General features: G+C 49.4%; 1 protein-coding gene across 1 annotated transcript in view; it reads right to left on the bottom strand.

The window, feature by feature from the left end:
• LOC128691793 (cysteine sulfinic acid decarboxylase-like) overlaps nucleotides 1-12,043 on the bottom strand; it is a 95,513-nt gene that overhangs the window by 31,630 nt on the left and 51,840 nt on the right. The window contains exon 7 of the mRNA XM_070080766.1: nucleotides 9,397-9,475. Coding sequence (XP_069936867.1) covers nucleotides 9,397-9,475 — 79 coding nt within the window. The remainder of the gene's footprint in view (nucleotides 1-9,396; nucleotides 9,476-12,043) is intronic.

The following is a 12,043-nucleotide window of genomic DNA, read 5'->3' as shown; positions in this document are numbered from 1 at the left end:
GTTATGTCACACACTGCACTGAGGTTCACGGGACCTGGGTTATGTCACACACTGCACTGAGGTTCAGGGGACCTGGGTTATGTCACACACTGCACTGAGGTTCAGGGGACCTGGGTTATGTCACACACTGCACTGAGGTTCAGGGGACCTGGGTTATGTCACACTGCACTGAGGTTCACCTGGGTTAGTCACACACTGTGAGGTTCAGGGGACCTGGGTTATGTTACACACTGCACTGAGGTTCAGGGACCTGGGTTATGTCACACACTGCACTGAGGTTCAGGGGACCTGGGTTATGTCACACACTGCACTGAGGTTCAGGGGACCTGGGTTATGTCACACACTGCACTGAGGTTCAGGGGACCTGGGTTATGTCACACACTGCACTGAGGTTCAGGGACCTGGGTTATGTCACACACTGGGGTTATGGGTTATGTCACACACTGCACTGAGGTTCAGGGGACCTGGGTTATGTCACACTGCACTGAGGTTCAGGGGACCTGGGTTATGTCACACACTGCACTGAGGTTCAGGGGACCTGGGTTATGTCACACACTGCACTGAGGTTCAGGGGACCTGGGTTATGTCACACTGCACTGAGGTTCAGGGGACCTGGGTTATGTCACACTGCACTGAGGTTCAGGGGACCTGGGTTATGTCACACTGCACTGAGGTTCAGGGGACCTGGGTTATGTCACACTGCACTGAGGTTCAGGGGACCTGGGTTATGTCACACAATGCACTGAGGTTCAGGGGACCTGGGTTATGTCACACACTGCACTGAGGTTCAGGGGACCTGGGTTATGTCACACACTGCACTGACGTTCAGGGGACCTGGGTTATGTCACACACTGTACTGAGGTTCAGGGGACCTGGGTTATGATACACACTGCACTGAGGTTCAGGGGACCTGGGTTATGTCACACACTGCACTGAGGTTCAGGGGACCTGGGTTATGTCACACACTGCACTGAGGTTCAGGGGACCTGGGTTATGTCACACACTGTACTGAGGTTCAGGGGACCTGGGTTATGTCACACACTGCACTGAGGTTCACGGGACCTGGGTTATGTCACACACTGCACTGAGGTTCAGGGGACCTGGGTTATGTTACACACTGCACTGAGGTTCAGGGGACCTGGGTTATGTCACACACTGCACTGAGGTTCAGGAGACCTGGGTTATGTCACACACTGTACTGAGGTTCAGGGAACCTGGGTTATGTCACACACTGCACTGAGGTTCAGGGGACCTGGGTTATGTCACACACTGTACTGAGGTTCAGGGAACCTGGGTTATGTCACACACTGCACTGAGGTTCAGGAGACCTGGGTTATGTCACACACTGTACTGAGGTTCAGGGGACCTGGGTTATGTCACACACTGTACTGAGGTTCAGGGGACCTGGGTTATGTTACACACTGCACTGAGGTTCAGGGGACCTGGGTTATGTCACACACTGCACTGAGGTTCAGGGGACCTGGGTTATGTCACACACTGCACTGAGGTTCAGGGGACCTGGGTTATGTCATACACTGCACTGAGGTTCAGGGAACCTGGGTTACGTCACACACTGCACTGAGGTTCAGGGGACCTGGGTTATGTCACACACTGCACTGAGGTTCAGGGGACCTGGGTTATATCACACACTGCACTGAGGTTCAGGGACCTGGGTTATGTCACAGACTGCACTGAGGTTCAGGGGACCTGGGTTATGTCACACACTGCACTGAGGTTCAGGGGACCTGGGTTATGTCACACACTGCACTGAGGTTCAGGGGACCTGGGTTATGTCATACACTGCACTGAGGTTCAGGGGACCTGGGTTATGTTACACACTGCACTGAGGTTCAGGGGACCTGGGTTATGTTACACACTGCACTGAGGTTCAGGGAACCTGGGTTATGTTACACACTGCACTGAGGTTCAGGGGACCTGGGTTATGTCACACAATGCACTGAGGTTCAGGGGACCTGGGTTATGTCACACACTGCACTGAGGTTCAGGGGACCTGGGTTATGTCACACACTGCACTGAGGTTCAGGGGACCTGGGTTATGTTGGGTTATGTTACACACAGGGGACCTGGGTTATGTTACACACTGCACTGAGGTTCAGGGAACCTGGGTTATGTTACACACTGCACTGAGGTTCAGGGGACCTGGGTTATGTCACACACTGCACTGAGGTTCAGGGGACCTGGGTTATGTCACACACTGCACTGAGGTTCAGGGGACCTGGGTTATGTCACACACTGCACTGAGGTTCAGGGGACCTGGGTTATGTCACACACTGCACTGAGGTTCAGGGAACCTGGGTTATGTTGAGGTTAAGGGTCCTGGGTTACACACTGCACTGAGGTTCAGGGGACCTGGGTTATGTCACACACTGCACTGAGGTTCAGGGGACCTGGGTTATGTCACACACTGCACTGAGGTTCAGGGGACCTGGGTTATGTCACACACTGCACTGAGGTTCAGGGGACCTGGGTTATGTCACACACTGCACTGAGGTTCAGGGGACCTGGGTTATGTCACACACTGCACTGAGGTTCAGGGGACCTGGGTTATGTCACACACAGCAGTGAGTCACACACTGTGAGGTCAGGGGACCTGGGTTAGGTCACACACTGCACTGAGGTTCAGGGGACCTGGGTTATGTCACACACTGCACTGAGGTTCAGGGGACCTGGGTTATGTCACACACTGCACTGAGGTTCAGGAGACCTGGGTTATGTCACACACTGTACTGAGGTTCAGGGGACCTGGGTTATGTCACACACTGCACTGAGGTTCAGGGGACCTGGGTTATGTCACACACTGCACTGAGGTTCAGGGGACCTGGGTTATGTCACACACTGCACTGAGGTTCAGGGGACCTGGGTTATGTCACACACTGCACTGAGGTTCAGGGAACCTGGGTTATGTCACACACTGCACTGAGGTTCAGGGGGGTTATGTCACACACTGCACTGAGGTTCAGGGGACCTGGGTTATGTCACACACTGCACTGAGGTTCAGGGGACCTGGGTTATGTCACACACTGCACTGAGGTCCAGGGAACCTGGGTTATGTTACACACTGCACTGAGGTTCAGGGGACCTGGGTTATGTCACACACTGCACTGAGGTTCAGGGGACCTGGGTTATGTCACACACTGCACTGAGGTTCAGGGGACCTGGGTTATGTCACACACTGCACTGAGGTTCAGGGGACCTGGGTTATGTCACACAATGCACTGAGGTTCAGGGGACCTGGGTTATGTTACACACTGCACTGAGGTTCAGGGGACCTGGGTTATGTTACACACTGCACTGAGGTTCAGGGGACCTGGGTTATGTCACACACTGCACTGAGGTTCAGGGGACCTGGGTTATGTCACACACTGCACTGAGGTTCAGGGGACCTGGGTTATGTCACACACTGCACTGAGGTTCAGGGGACCTGGGTTATGTCACACACTGCACTGAGGTTCAGGGGACCTGGCTTATGTCACACACTCCACTGAGGTTCAGGGGACCTGGGTTATGTCACACACTGCACTGAGGTTCAGGGGACCTGGGTTATGTCACACACTGTACTGAGGTTCAGGGGATCTGGGTTATGTCACACACTGCACTGAGGTTCAGGGGACCTGGGTTATGTCACACACTGCACTGAGGTTCAGGGGACCTGGGTTATGTCACACACTGCACTGAGGTTCAGGGGACCTGGGTTATGTCACACACTGCACTGAGGTTCAGGGGACCTGGGTTATGTCACACACTGCACTGAGGTTCAGGGAACCTGAGGATCGACGACCCAAATGATTTCTTCATGAATGAGCCTCAAAACTCCATAAATGTATGCCAGATTTCCGACATTACCCTAACTCCGATAGATTTCGAAAAAGCCATTGACAACATGCCTATGCACTCAGTCCTGGGCCCAGACTCGTGGAACTCTGTTTTCATTAAGAACTGCAAGAAACCCCTCTCGCGTGCCCTAAGTACACTATGGAGGAGGAGCTTGGACATGGGTGAAATTCCACAGTCACTTAAAACAACGGATATAGCCCCGCTCCATAAAGGTGGCAGCAAAGCATTAGCTAAGAACTATAGACCAATAGCTCTGACGTCCCACATCATAAAAATCTTTGAAAGAGTGCTAAGAAGCAGGATTGCAAATCACCTGGATTCCCAAAATCTGTACAATCCAGGGCAACATGGGTTCAGGGCAGGTCGCTCCTGCCTCTCACAACTACTGGATCACTATGACATGGCCTTGGATGCACTGGAAGAAAATCAGAATGCAGATGTAATATACAGACTTTGCAAAAGCATTTGACAAATGCGATCATGGCGTAATAGCCCATAAAATACGTGCTAAAGGAATAACTGGGAAAGTGGGGAGATGGATCTTCAACTTCCTAACAAATCGAACACAAAGAGTAGTGGTCAACAGAGTTAAATCGGAGGCTGCCATAGTGAAGAGCTCTGTTCCACAAGGCACAGTACTCGCCCCCATCTTATTCCTTATCCTCATATCAGACATAAACAGAGATATACACCACAGCACCGTATCATCCTTTGCGGATGATACTAGGATCTGCATGAGGCTGTCATCTGCTGAGGACGCGGTTAACCTCCAAGAAGATATAAACAAAGTTTTCCAGTGGGCAACGGTAAACAATATGATGTTCAATGAGGACAAATTCCAACTACTCCGTTATGGAAAACTGGAGGAGATAATAACTAGAACAGAGTATACTACTGACTCCGGCCATACAATAGAGCGGAAAAATAATGTAAGGGACCTGGGAGTAGTAATGTCTGAGGATCTCACTTTCAAGGATCACAACAGTGCCACGATCGCACGTGCAAAGAAAATGATAGGATGGATAATGAGAACTTTCAAAACGAGAGATGCCAAGCCCATGATGATCCTTTTCAAATCACTTGTTCTCTCTAGGCTGGAATACTGCTGTACATTAACATCTCCATACAAAGCAGGTGAAATCGCAGATCTAGAGAGTGTACAGAGATCCTTTACTGCACGTATAAGTTCTGTCAAGCACCTTAACTACTGGGAACGCTTGGAAGCACTTGACTTGTACTCGTTGGAACGCAGGAGGGAGAGATATATCATAATCTACACTTGGAAAATCTTGGAAGGAATGGTCCCAAATCTGCACACAGAAATCACTCCCTACGAAAGTAAAAGACTGGGCAGGCGATGCAAAATGCCGCCAATAAAAAGTAGGGGCGCCATTGGTACACTAAGAGAAAACACCATAAGTGTCCGGGGCCCAAAACTGTTCAACAGCCTCCCATCAAGCATTAGGGGAATTGCCAATAAACCCCTGGCTGCCTTCAAGAGAGAGCTGGACAGATACCTAAAGTCAGTGCCGGATCAGCCGGGCTGTGGCTCGTACGTCGGACTGCGTGCGGCCAGCAGTAACAGCCTAGTTGATCAGGCCCTGATCCATCGGGAGGCTTGGTCATGGACCGGGCCGCGGGGGCATTGATCCCCGGAATAACCTCCAGGTAACCAGGTATGTCACACACTGCACTGAGGTTCAGGGGACCTGGCTTATGTCACACACTGCACTGAGGTTCAGGGGACCTGGGTTATGTCACACACTGCACTGAGGTTCAGGGAACCTGGGTTATGTCACACACTGCACTGAGGTTCAGGGGACCTGGGTTATGTCACACACTGCACTGAGGTTCAGGGGACCTGGGTTATGTCACAAACTGCACTGAGGTTCAGGGAACCTGGGTTATGTTACACACTGCACTGAGGTTCAGGGGACCTGGGTTATGTCACACACTGCACTGAGGTTCAGGGGACCTGGGTTATGTCACACACTGCACTGAGGTTCAGGGGACCTGGGTTATGTCACAAACTGCACTGAGGTTCAGGGGACCTGGGTTATGTCACACACTGCACTGAGGTTCAGGGGACCTGGGTTATGTCACACACTGCACTGAGGTTCAGGGGACCTGGGTTATGTCACACACTGCACTGAGGTTCAGGGAACCTGGGTTATGTCACACACTGCACTGAGGTTCAGGGGACCTGGGTTATGTTACACACTGCACTGAGGTTCAGGGGACCTGGGTTATGTTACACACTGCACTGAGGTTCAGGGGACCTGGGTTATGTCACACACTGCACTGAGGTTCAGGGGACCTGGGTTATGTCACACACTGCACTGAGGTTCAGGGGACCTGGGTTATGTCACACACTGCACTGAGGTTCAGGGGACCTGGGTTATGTCACACACTGCACTGAGGTTCAGGGGACCTGGGTTATGTCACACACTGCACTGAGGTTCAGGGGACCTGGGTTATGTCACACACTGCACTGAGGTTCAGGGGACCTGGGTTATGTCACACACTGCACTGAGGTTCAGGGAACCTGGGTTATGTCACACTGCACTGAGGTTCAGGGGACCTGGGTTATGTCACACACTGCACTGACGTTCAGGGAACCTGGGTTATGTTACACACTGCACTGAGGTTCAGGGGACCTGGGTTATGTCACACTGCACTGAGGTTCAGGGGACCTGGGTTATGTCACACACTGCACTGATTTTCAGGGAACCAGGGTTATGTCACACACTTCACTGAGGTTCGGGGGACCTGGGTTATGTCACATACTGCACTGAGGTTCAGGGAACCTGGGTTATGTCACACACTGTACTGAGGTTCAGGGGACCTGGGTTATGTCACACACTGCACTGAGGTTCAGGGGACCTGGGTTATGTTAGGTAAGACACATATGCAACAGTTAGGTATCTTTATTTTGAAACGTTTCGCCTACACAGTAGGCTTCTTCAGTCGAGTACAGAAAAGTTGATAGAAGCAGAAGATACTTGAAGACGATGTAGTCAGTCCATCACCCTTAAAGTTTTGAGGTGGTCAGTCCCTCAGTCTGGAGAAGAGCATTGTTCCGTTGTCTGAAACAATATGAAGTTGAAGTGACAGAATCGGGCCTTATATAGTGCCAGGAGGTGAGACGAAGGTTGATTTGGGAGGGCAGGTCCTTCTCAAACCCAGTCGTTCTCACTAGTAGAGGTTGTCGAAGTAGATGGTCTGTACCAAGATACCCTTGTGTTGCAGTGTCTGACAGAATGAACATGTGTGTCTTACCTAACAATCTGTCGGTATTTTATACCATTTTAATGTTCATTCTGTCAGACACTGCAACACAAGGGTATCTTGGTACAGACCATCTACTTCGACAACCTCTACTAGTGAGAACGGCTGGGTTTGAGAAGGACCTGCCCTCCCAAATCAACCTTCGTCTCACCTCCTGGCACTATATAAGGCCCGATTCTGTCACTTCAACTTCATATTGTTTCAGACAACGGAACAATGCTCTTCTCCAGACTGAGGGACTGACCACCTCAAAACTTTAAGGGTGATGGACTGACTACATCGTCTTCAAGTATCTTCTGCTTCTATCAACTTTTCTGTACTCGACTGAAGAAGCCTACTGTGTAGGCGAAACGTTTCAAAATAAAGATACCTAACTGTTGCATATGTGTCTTACCTAACAATCTGTCGGTATTTTATACCATTTTAATGTTCATTCTGTCAGACACTGCAACACAAGGGTATCTTGGTACAGACCATCTACTTCGACAACCTCTACTAGTGAGAACGGCTGGGTTTGAGAAGGACCTGCCCTCCCAAATCAACCTTCGTCTCACCTCCTGGCACTATATAAGGCCCGATTCTGTCACTTCAACTTCATATTGTTTCAGACAACGGAACAATGCTCTTCTCCAGACTGAGGGACTGACCACCTCAAAACTTTAAGGGTGATGGACTGACTACATCGTCTTCAAGTATCTTCTGCTTCTATCAACTTTTCTGTACTCGACTGAAGAAGCCTACTGTGTAGGCGAAACGTTTCAAAATAAAGATACCTAACTGTTGCATATGTGTCTTACCTAACAATCTGTCGGTATTTTATACCATTTTAATGTTCGGACCTGGGTTATGTCACACACTGCACTGAGGTTCAGGGGACCTGGGTTATGCCACACACTGCACTGAGGTTCAGGGGACCTTGGTTATGTCACACAATGCACTGAGGTTCAGGGAACCTGGGTTATGTTACACACTGCACTGAGGTTCAGGGGACCTGGGTTATGTCACACACTGCACTGAGGTTCAGGGAACCTGGGTTATGTCACACACTGCACTGAGGTTCAGGGGACCTGGGTTATGTCACACACTGCACTGAGGTTCAGGGAACCTGGGTTATGTCACACTGCACTGAGGTTCAGGGGACCTGGGTTATGTCACACACTGTACTGAGGTTCAGGGGACCTGGGTTATGTCACACACTGCACTGAGGTTCAAGGGACCTGGGTTATGTCACACATTGCACTGAGGTTCAGGGGACCTGGGTTATGTCACACACTGTACTGAGGTTCAGGGGACCTGGGTTATGTCACACACTGCACTGAGGTTCAGGGGACCTGGGTTATGTCTCACACTGCACTGAGGTACAGGGAACCTGGGTTATGTCACACACTGCACTGAGGTTCAGGGAACCTGGGTTATGTCACACACTGCACTGAGGTTCAGGGAACCTGGGTTATGTTACACACTGCACTGAGGTTCAGGCAACCTGGGTTATGTCACACACTGCACTGAGGTTCAGGGAACCTGGGTTATGTCACACAATGCACTGAGGTTCAGGGAACCTGGGTTATGTCACACACTGCACTGAGGTTCAGGGGACCTTGGTTATGTCACACACTGCACTGAGGTTCAGGGGACCTTGGTTATGTCACACACTGCACTGAGGTTCAGGGGGCCTGGGTTATGTCACACACTGCACTGAGGTTCAGGGGGCCTGGGTTATGTCACACACTGCACTGAGGTTCAGGGGACCTGGGTTATGTCACACACTGCACTGAGGTTCAGGGGACCTTGGTTATGTCACACACTGCACTGAGGTTCAGGGGGCCTGGGTTATGTCACACACTGCACTGAGGTTCAGGGGACCTGGGTTATGTCACACACTGCACTGAGGTTCAGGGGACCTTGGTTATGTCACACACTGCACTGAGGTTCAGGGGACCTGGGTTATGTCACACACTGCACTGAGGTTCAGGGGACCTGTGTTATGTTACACACTGCACTGAGGTTCAGGGGACCTTGGTTATGTCACACACTGCACTGAGGTTCAGGGGACCTGGGTTATGTCACACACTGCACTGAGGTTCAGGGGACCTGGGTTATGTCACACACTGCACTGAGGTTCAGGGGACCTGGGTTATGTCACACACTGCACTGAGGTTCAGGGGACGAGGATTATGCAATTCGTGGAAAACTTTTTCGGGTCATGTAGCGGGAGAGAACATTTTGTATCATAGGATGTACTGTACTACTTACCTTCTGCTTGACGATAAAAGGTGAACACTGCAGGGAAACACCGAGCATCTTGTGTGGGTTCCACGATATTGAATCAGCCCTGTTGAGAAAATAAGCCATGAAAATACAAAAACAAAAGGGATGAAAAACGAGTGCATTTAGTTTTGTTTTATTTACAAAGTGTCTTAGCTCATTGATTGGTTAGTGTTTTATACATACTCAATTTCTATGTGGTTAGTGAGGTTAAAGGTACCACTGATTCCCCTGCTAATCAAGGTAAGACTATTCTAATTGTGAGAGACCGCGCTTTCTGTAACAGAGATAGGAAGGTCAGACAAAGAGTGTGCCTCCCAGGAGCTGGTGTTGGGGGAAATAGTCAGCAGGTTGGATAATATTATGGCAGGTAATGGGAACAAGCCCATTATCTCAGTGCTGGGGGTAATGACATTGGGAAGGGCAGGAGACATGAGCTGCTGGATAAGTACAGGTCAGCCGTAGAAGTAGTCAGGTCTATGGAAGGGATCCCAGTCGTATGTAGCATCTTGCCTAGAAGAGGAGAGGGCAATAAATGAATGTCTAGGGCAATTGGTATAAATTGCTGGCTAGACAGGTACTGCAAGGAACTTGCAATCCCATTAATTAATAACTGGGACAAATTCTACGGCAAACGTGATATGTATGCAAGGATTGAGGTTCATCTCTCTGGGGTTGGAGTGGTTGCATTAGCCAATTCGACTGACGGGGGGATGGGGGTGTCACTGATGACTTGTCTGCGACTTTAAACTGATAGATTATAGAGGTATGGATGTTTGTGGAAAACAATCAGGCTGCAGTACAAGGGTTGGAAACAGCAGATGTTACCAGGATACCTCAGGGATATGTTTAAAAGACAATATTGAAAATAGAGTTGCTATTAAAGGCAAACCAATTGCTCGACAAAGAGAGATAGTAGAGGACAACGAGTGACTTGCTCCGTTAAGGTTTACTATACAAATAGTAGGAGTCTAAGAAATAAGATATATGAGCTAAGATTAGTTGCAAGTGTAGGTAATATAGATATTGTTAGGTAAGACACATATGCAACAGTTAGGTATCTTTATTATGAAACGTTTCGCCTACACAGTAGGCTTCTTCAGTCAAGTACAGAAAAGTTGATAGAAGCGGAAGATACTTGAAGACGATGTAATCAGTCCATCACCCTTAAAGTTTTGAGGTGGTCGGTCCCTCAGTCTGGAGAAGAGCATTGTTCCATAGTATGAAACAATAGGGGAAGAAGTGACAGGATGGAGCTTTTTATAGCGCCAAGAGGTGAGACGTAGGCCACTAGGAGAGGTAAGAACTCAGATGTTGAGAAGTCAGGTCCCTCTCAAATCCAGAGGAACGAACTCCCGAGTACCGTCATAGAAGCTAAGACCTTGTGTAGTTTTAAAAATAGGTTAGTGGGTGTGGGTGGGTGTGAGTTGGACCTGACTAGCTTGTGCTACTAGGTCAGATGCCGTGCTCCTCCCTTAAGTGAATGTGACTGACCTGACTAGGCTAAGGCAGTGGACCTGTTCTTAAGTTCTCAGGTGTAACCATGACCTTCATCACCCCTCTCCATAAGTATCTCGAGAGTAGTGAATGCATTCATTTATCTTGGGGTCCACGTGCAAAAATGTGGCCAACTTTACCAGAGATCTGCCTCTGTATCGTAGGGGTTCTTAAAAGGAGATATCGAGGGTTGAAGGTAGACACACTTGTTGGATGGTAACGATATATTGTCAGACTCTGGTAATGGGAGACGGAGCCCAGCCTCTGCCTTGTCCTGCCTATGTCAAACACCGACTGAGGCTGAGGTAGCTAGCTCGGCTCACATTCGAGCTGTATCCCGTGACGTCACACAAACAGTCAAACAAAGCACATGGATGATACTATGATATGCTATACAACACAGGGATCAGCAACTATGCTGACATCTACAACTATTATCTGACACTGCCCACTGTGTAGCACGGAGGTGGGTGGTGGCCCGGTGGCCTGGTGGCTAAAGCTCTCGCTTCACACACGGAGGGCCCGGGTTCGATTCCCGGCGGGTGGAAACATTTCGACACGTTTCCTTACACCTGTTGTCCTGTTCACCTAGCAGCAAATAGGTACCTGGGTGTTAGTCGACTGGTGTGGGTCGCATCCTGGGGGACAAGATTAAGGACCTCGATGACGCACTGACTTTCTTGGGTTATCCTGGGTGGCTAACCCTCCGGGGTTAAAAATCCGAACGAAATCTTATCTTATCTTATCTTGTCTATCTTAACTGAAGTATCTAGGGATGAAGCAGCAGGTTCCTAGTCTCACTCCACACTGACTGAATAGGGATCACTAACCCATAAACCCACAGCCCGTGGCCTGGTGGCTAAAGCTCTCGCTTCACACGGCGAGGATCCAAGTTCGATTCCCGGCAAGGGTAGAAGCATTAGGTGTGTTTCTTTATACCGGTTGTCTATGTTCCCCATCAGTAAAATAGGTACCTGGGTGTTAGTGGACTGGTGTGGGTGGCATCCTGGGACAAAACTGACCTAATTTGCGGGAAATGCTCAGCATAACAAGTGGCTTTCTATATAGTAGTAAATAAAGATATTATTATTATTATTATTATTGTTATTATTATTATTATTATTATTATTATTATTAT

This window comes from Cherax quadricarinatus, unplaced genomic scaffold (assembly GCF_038502225.1).
Source record: "Cherax quadricarinatus isolate ZL_2023a unplaced genomic scaffold, ASM3850222v1 Contig928, whole genome shotgun sequence".
Taxonomy (NCBI): domain Eukaryota; kingdom Metazoa; phylum Arthropoda; class Malacostraca; order Decapoda; family Parastacidae; genus Cherax; species Cherax quadricarinatus.
This window is presented reverse-complemented; position numbering and strand designations above follow the sequence as displayed.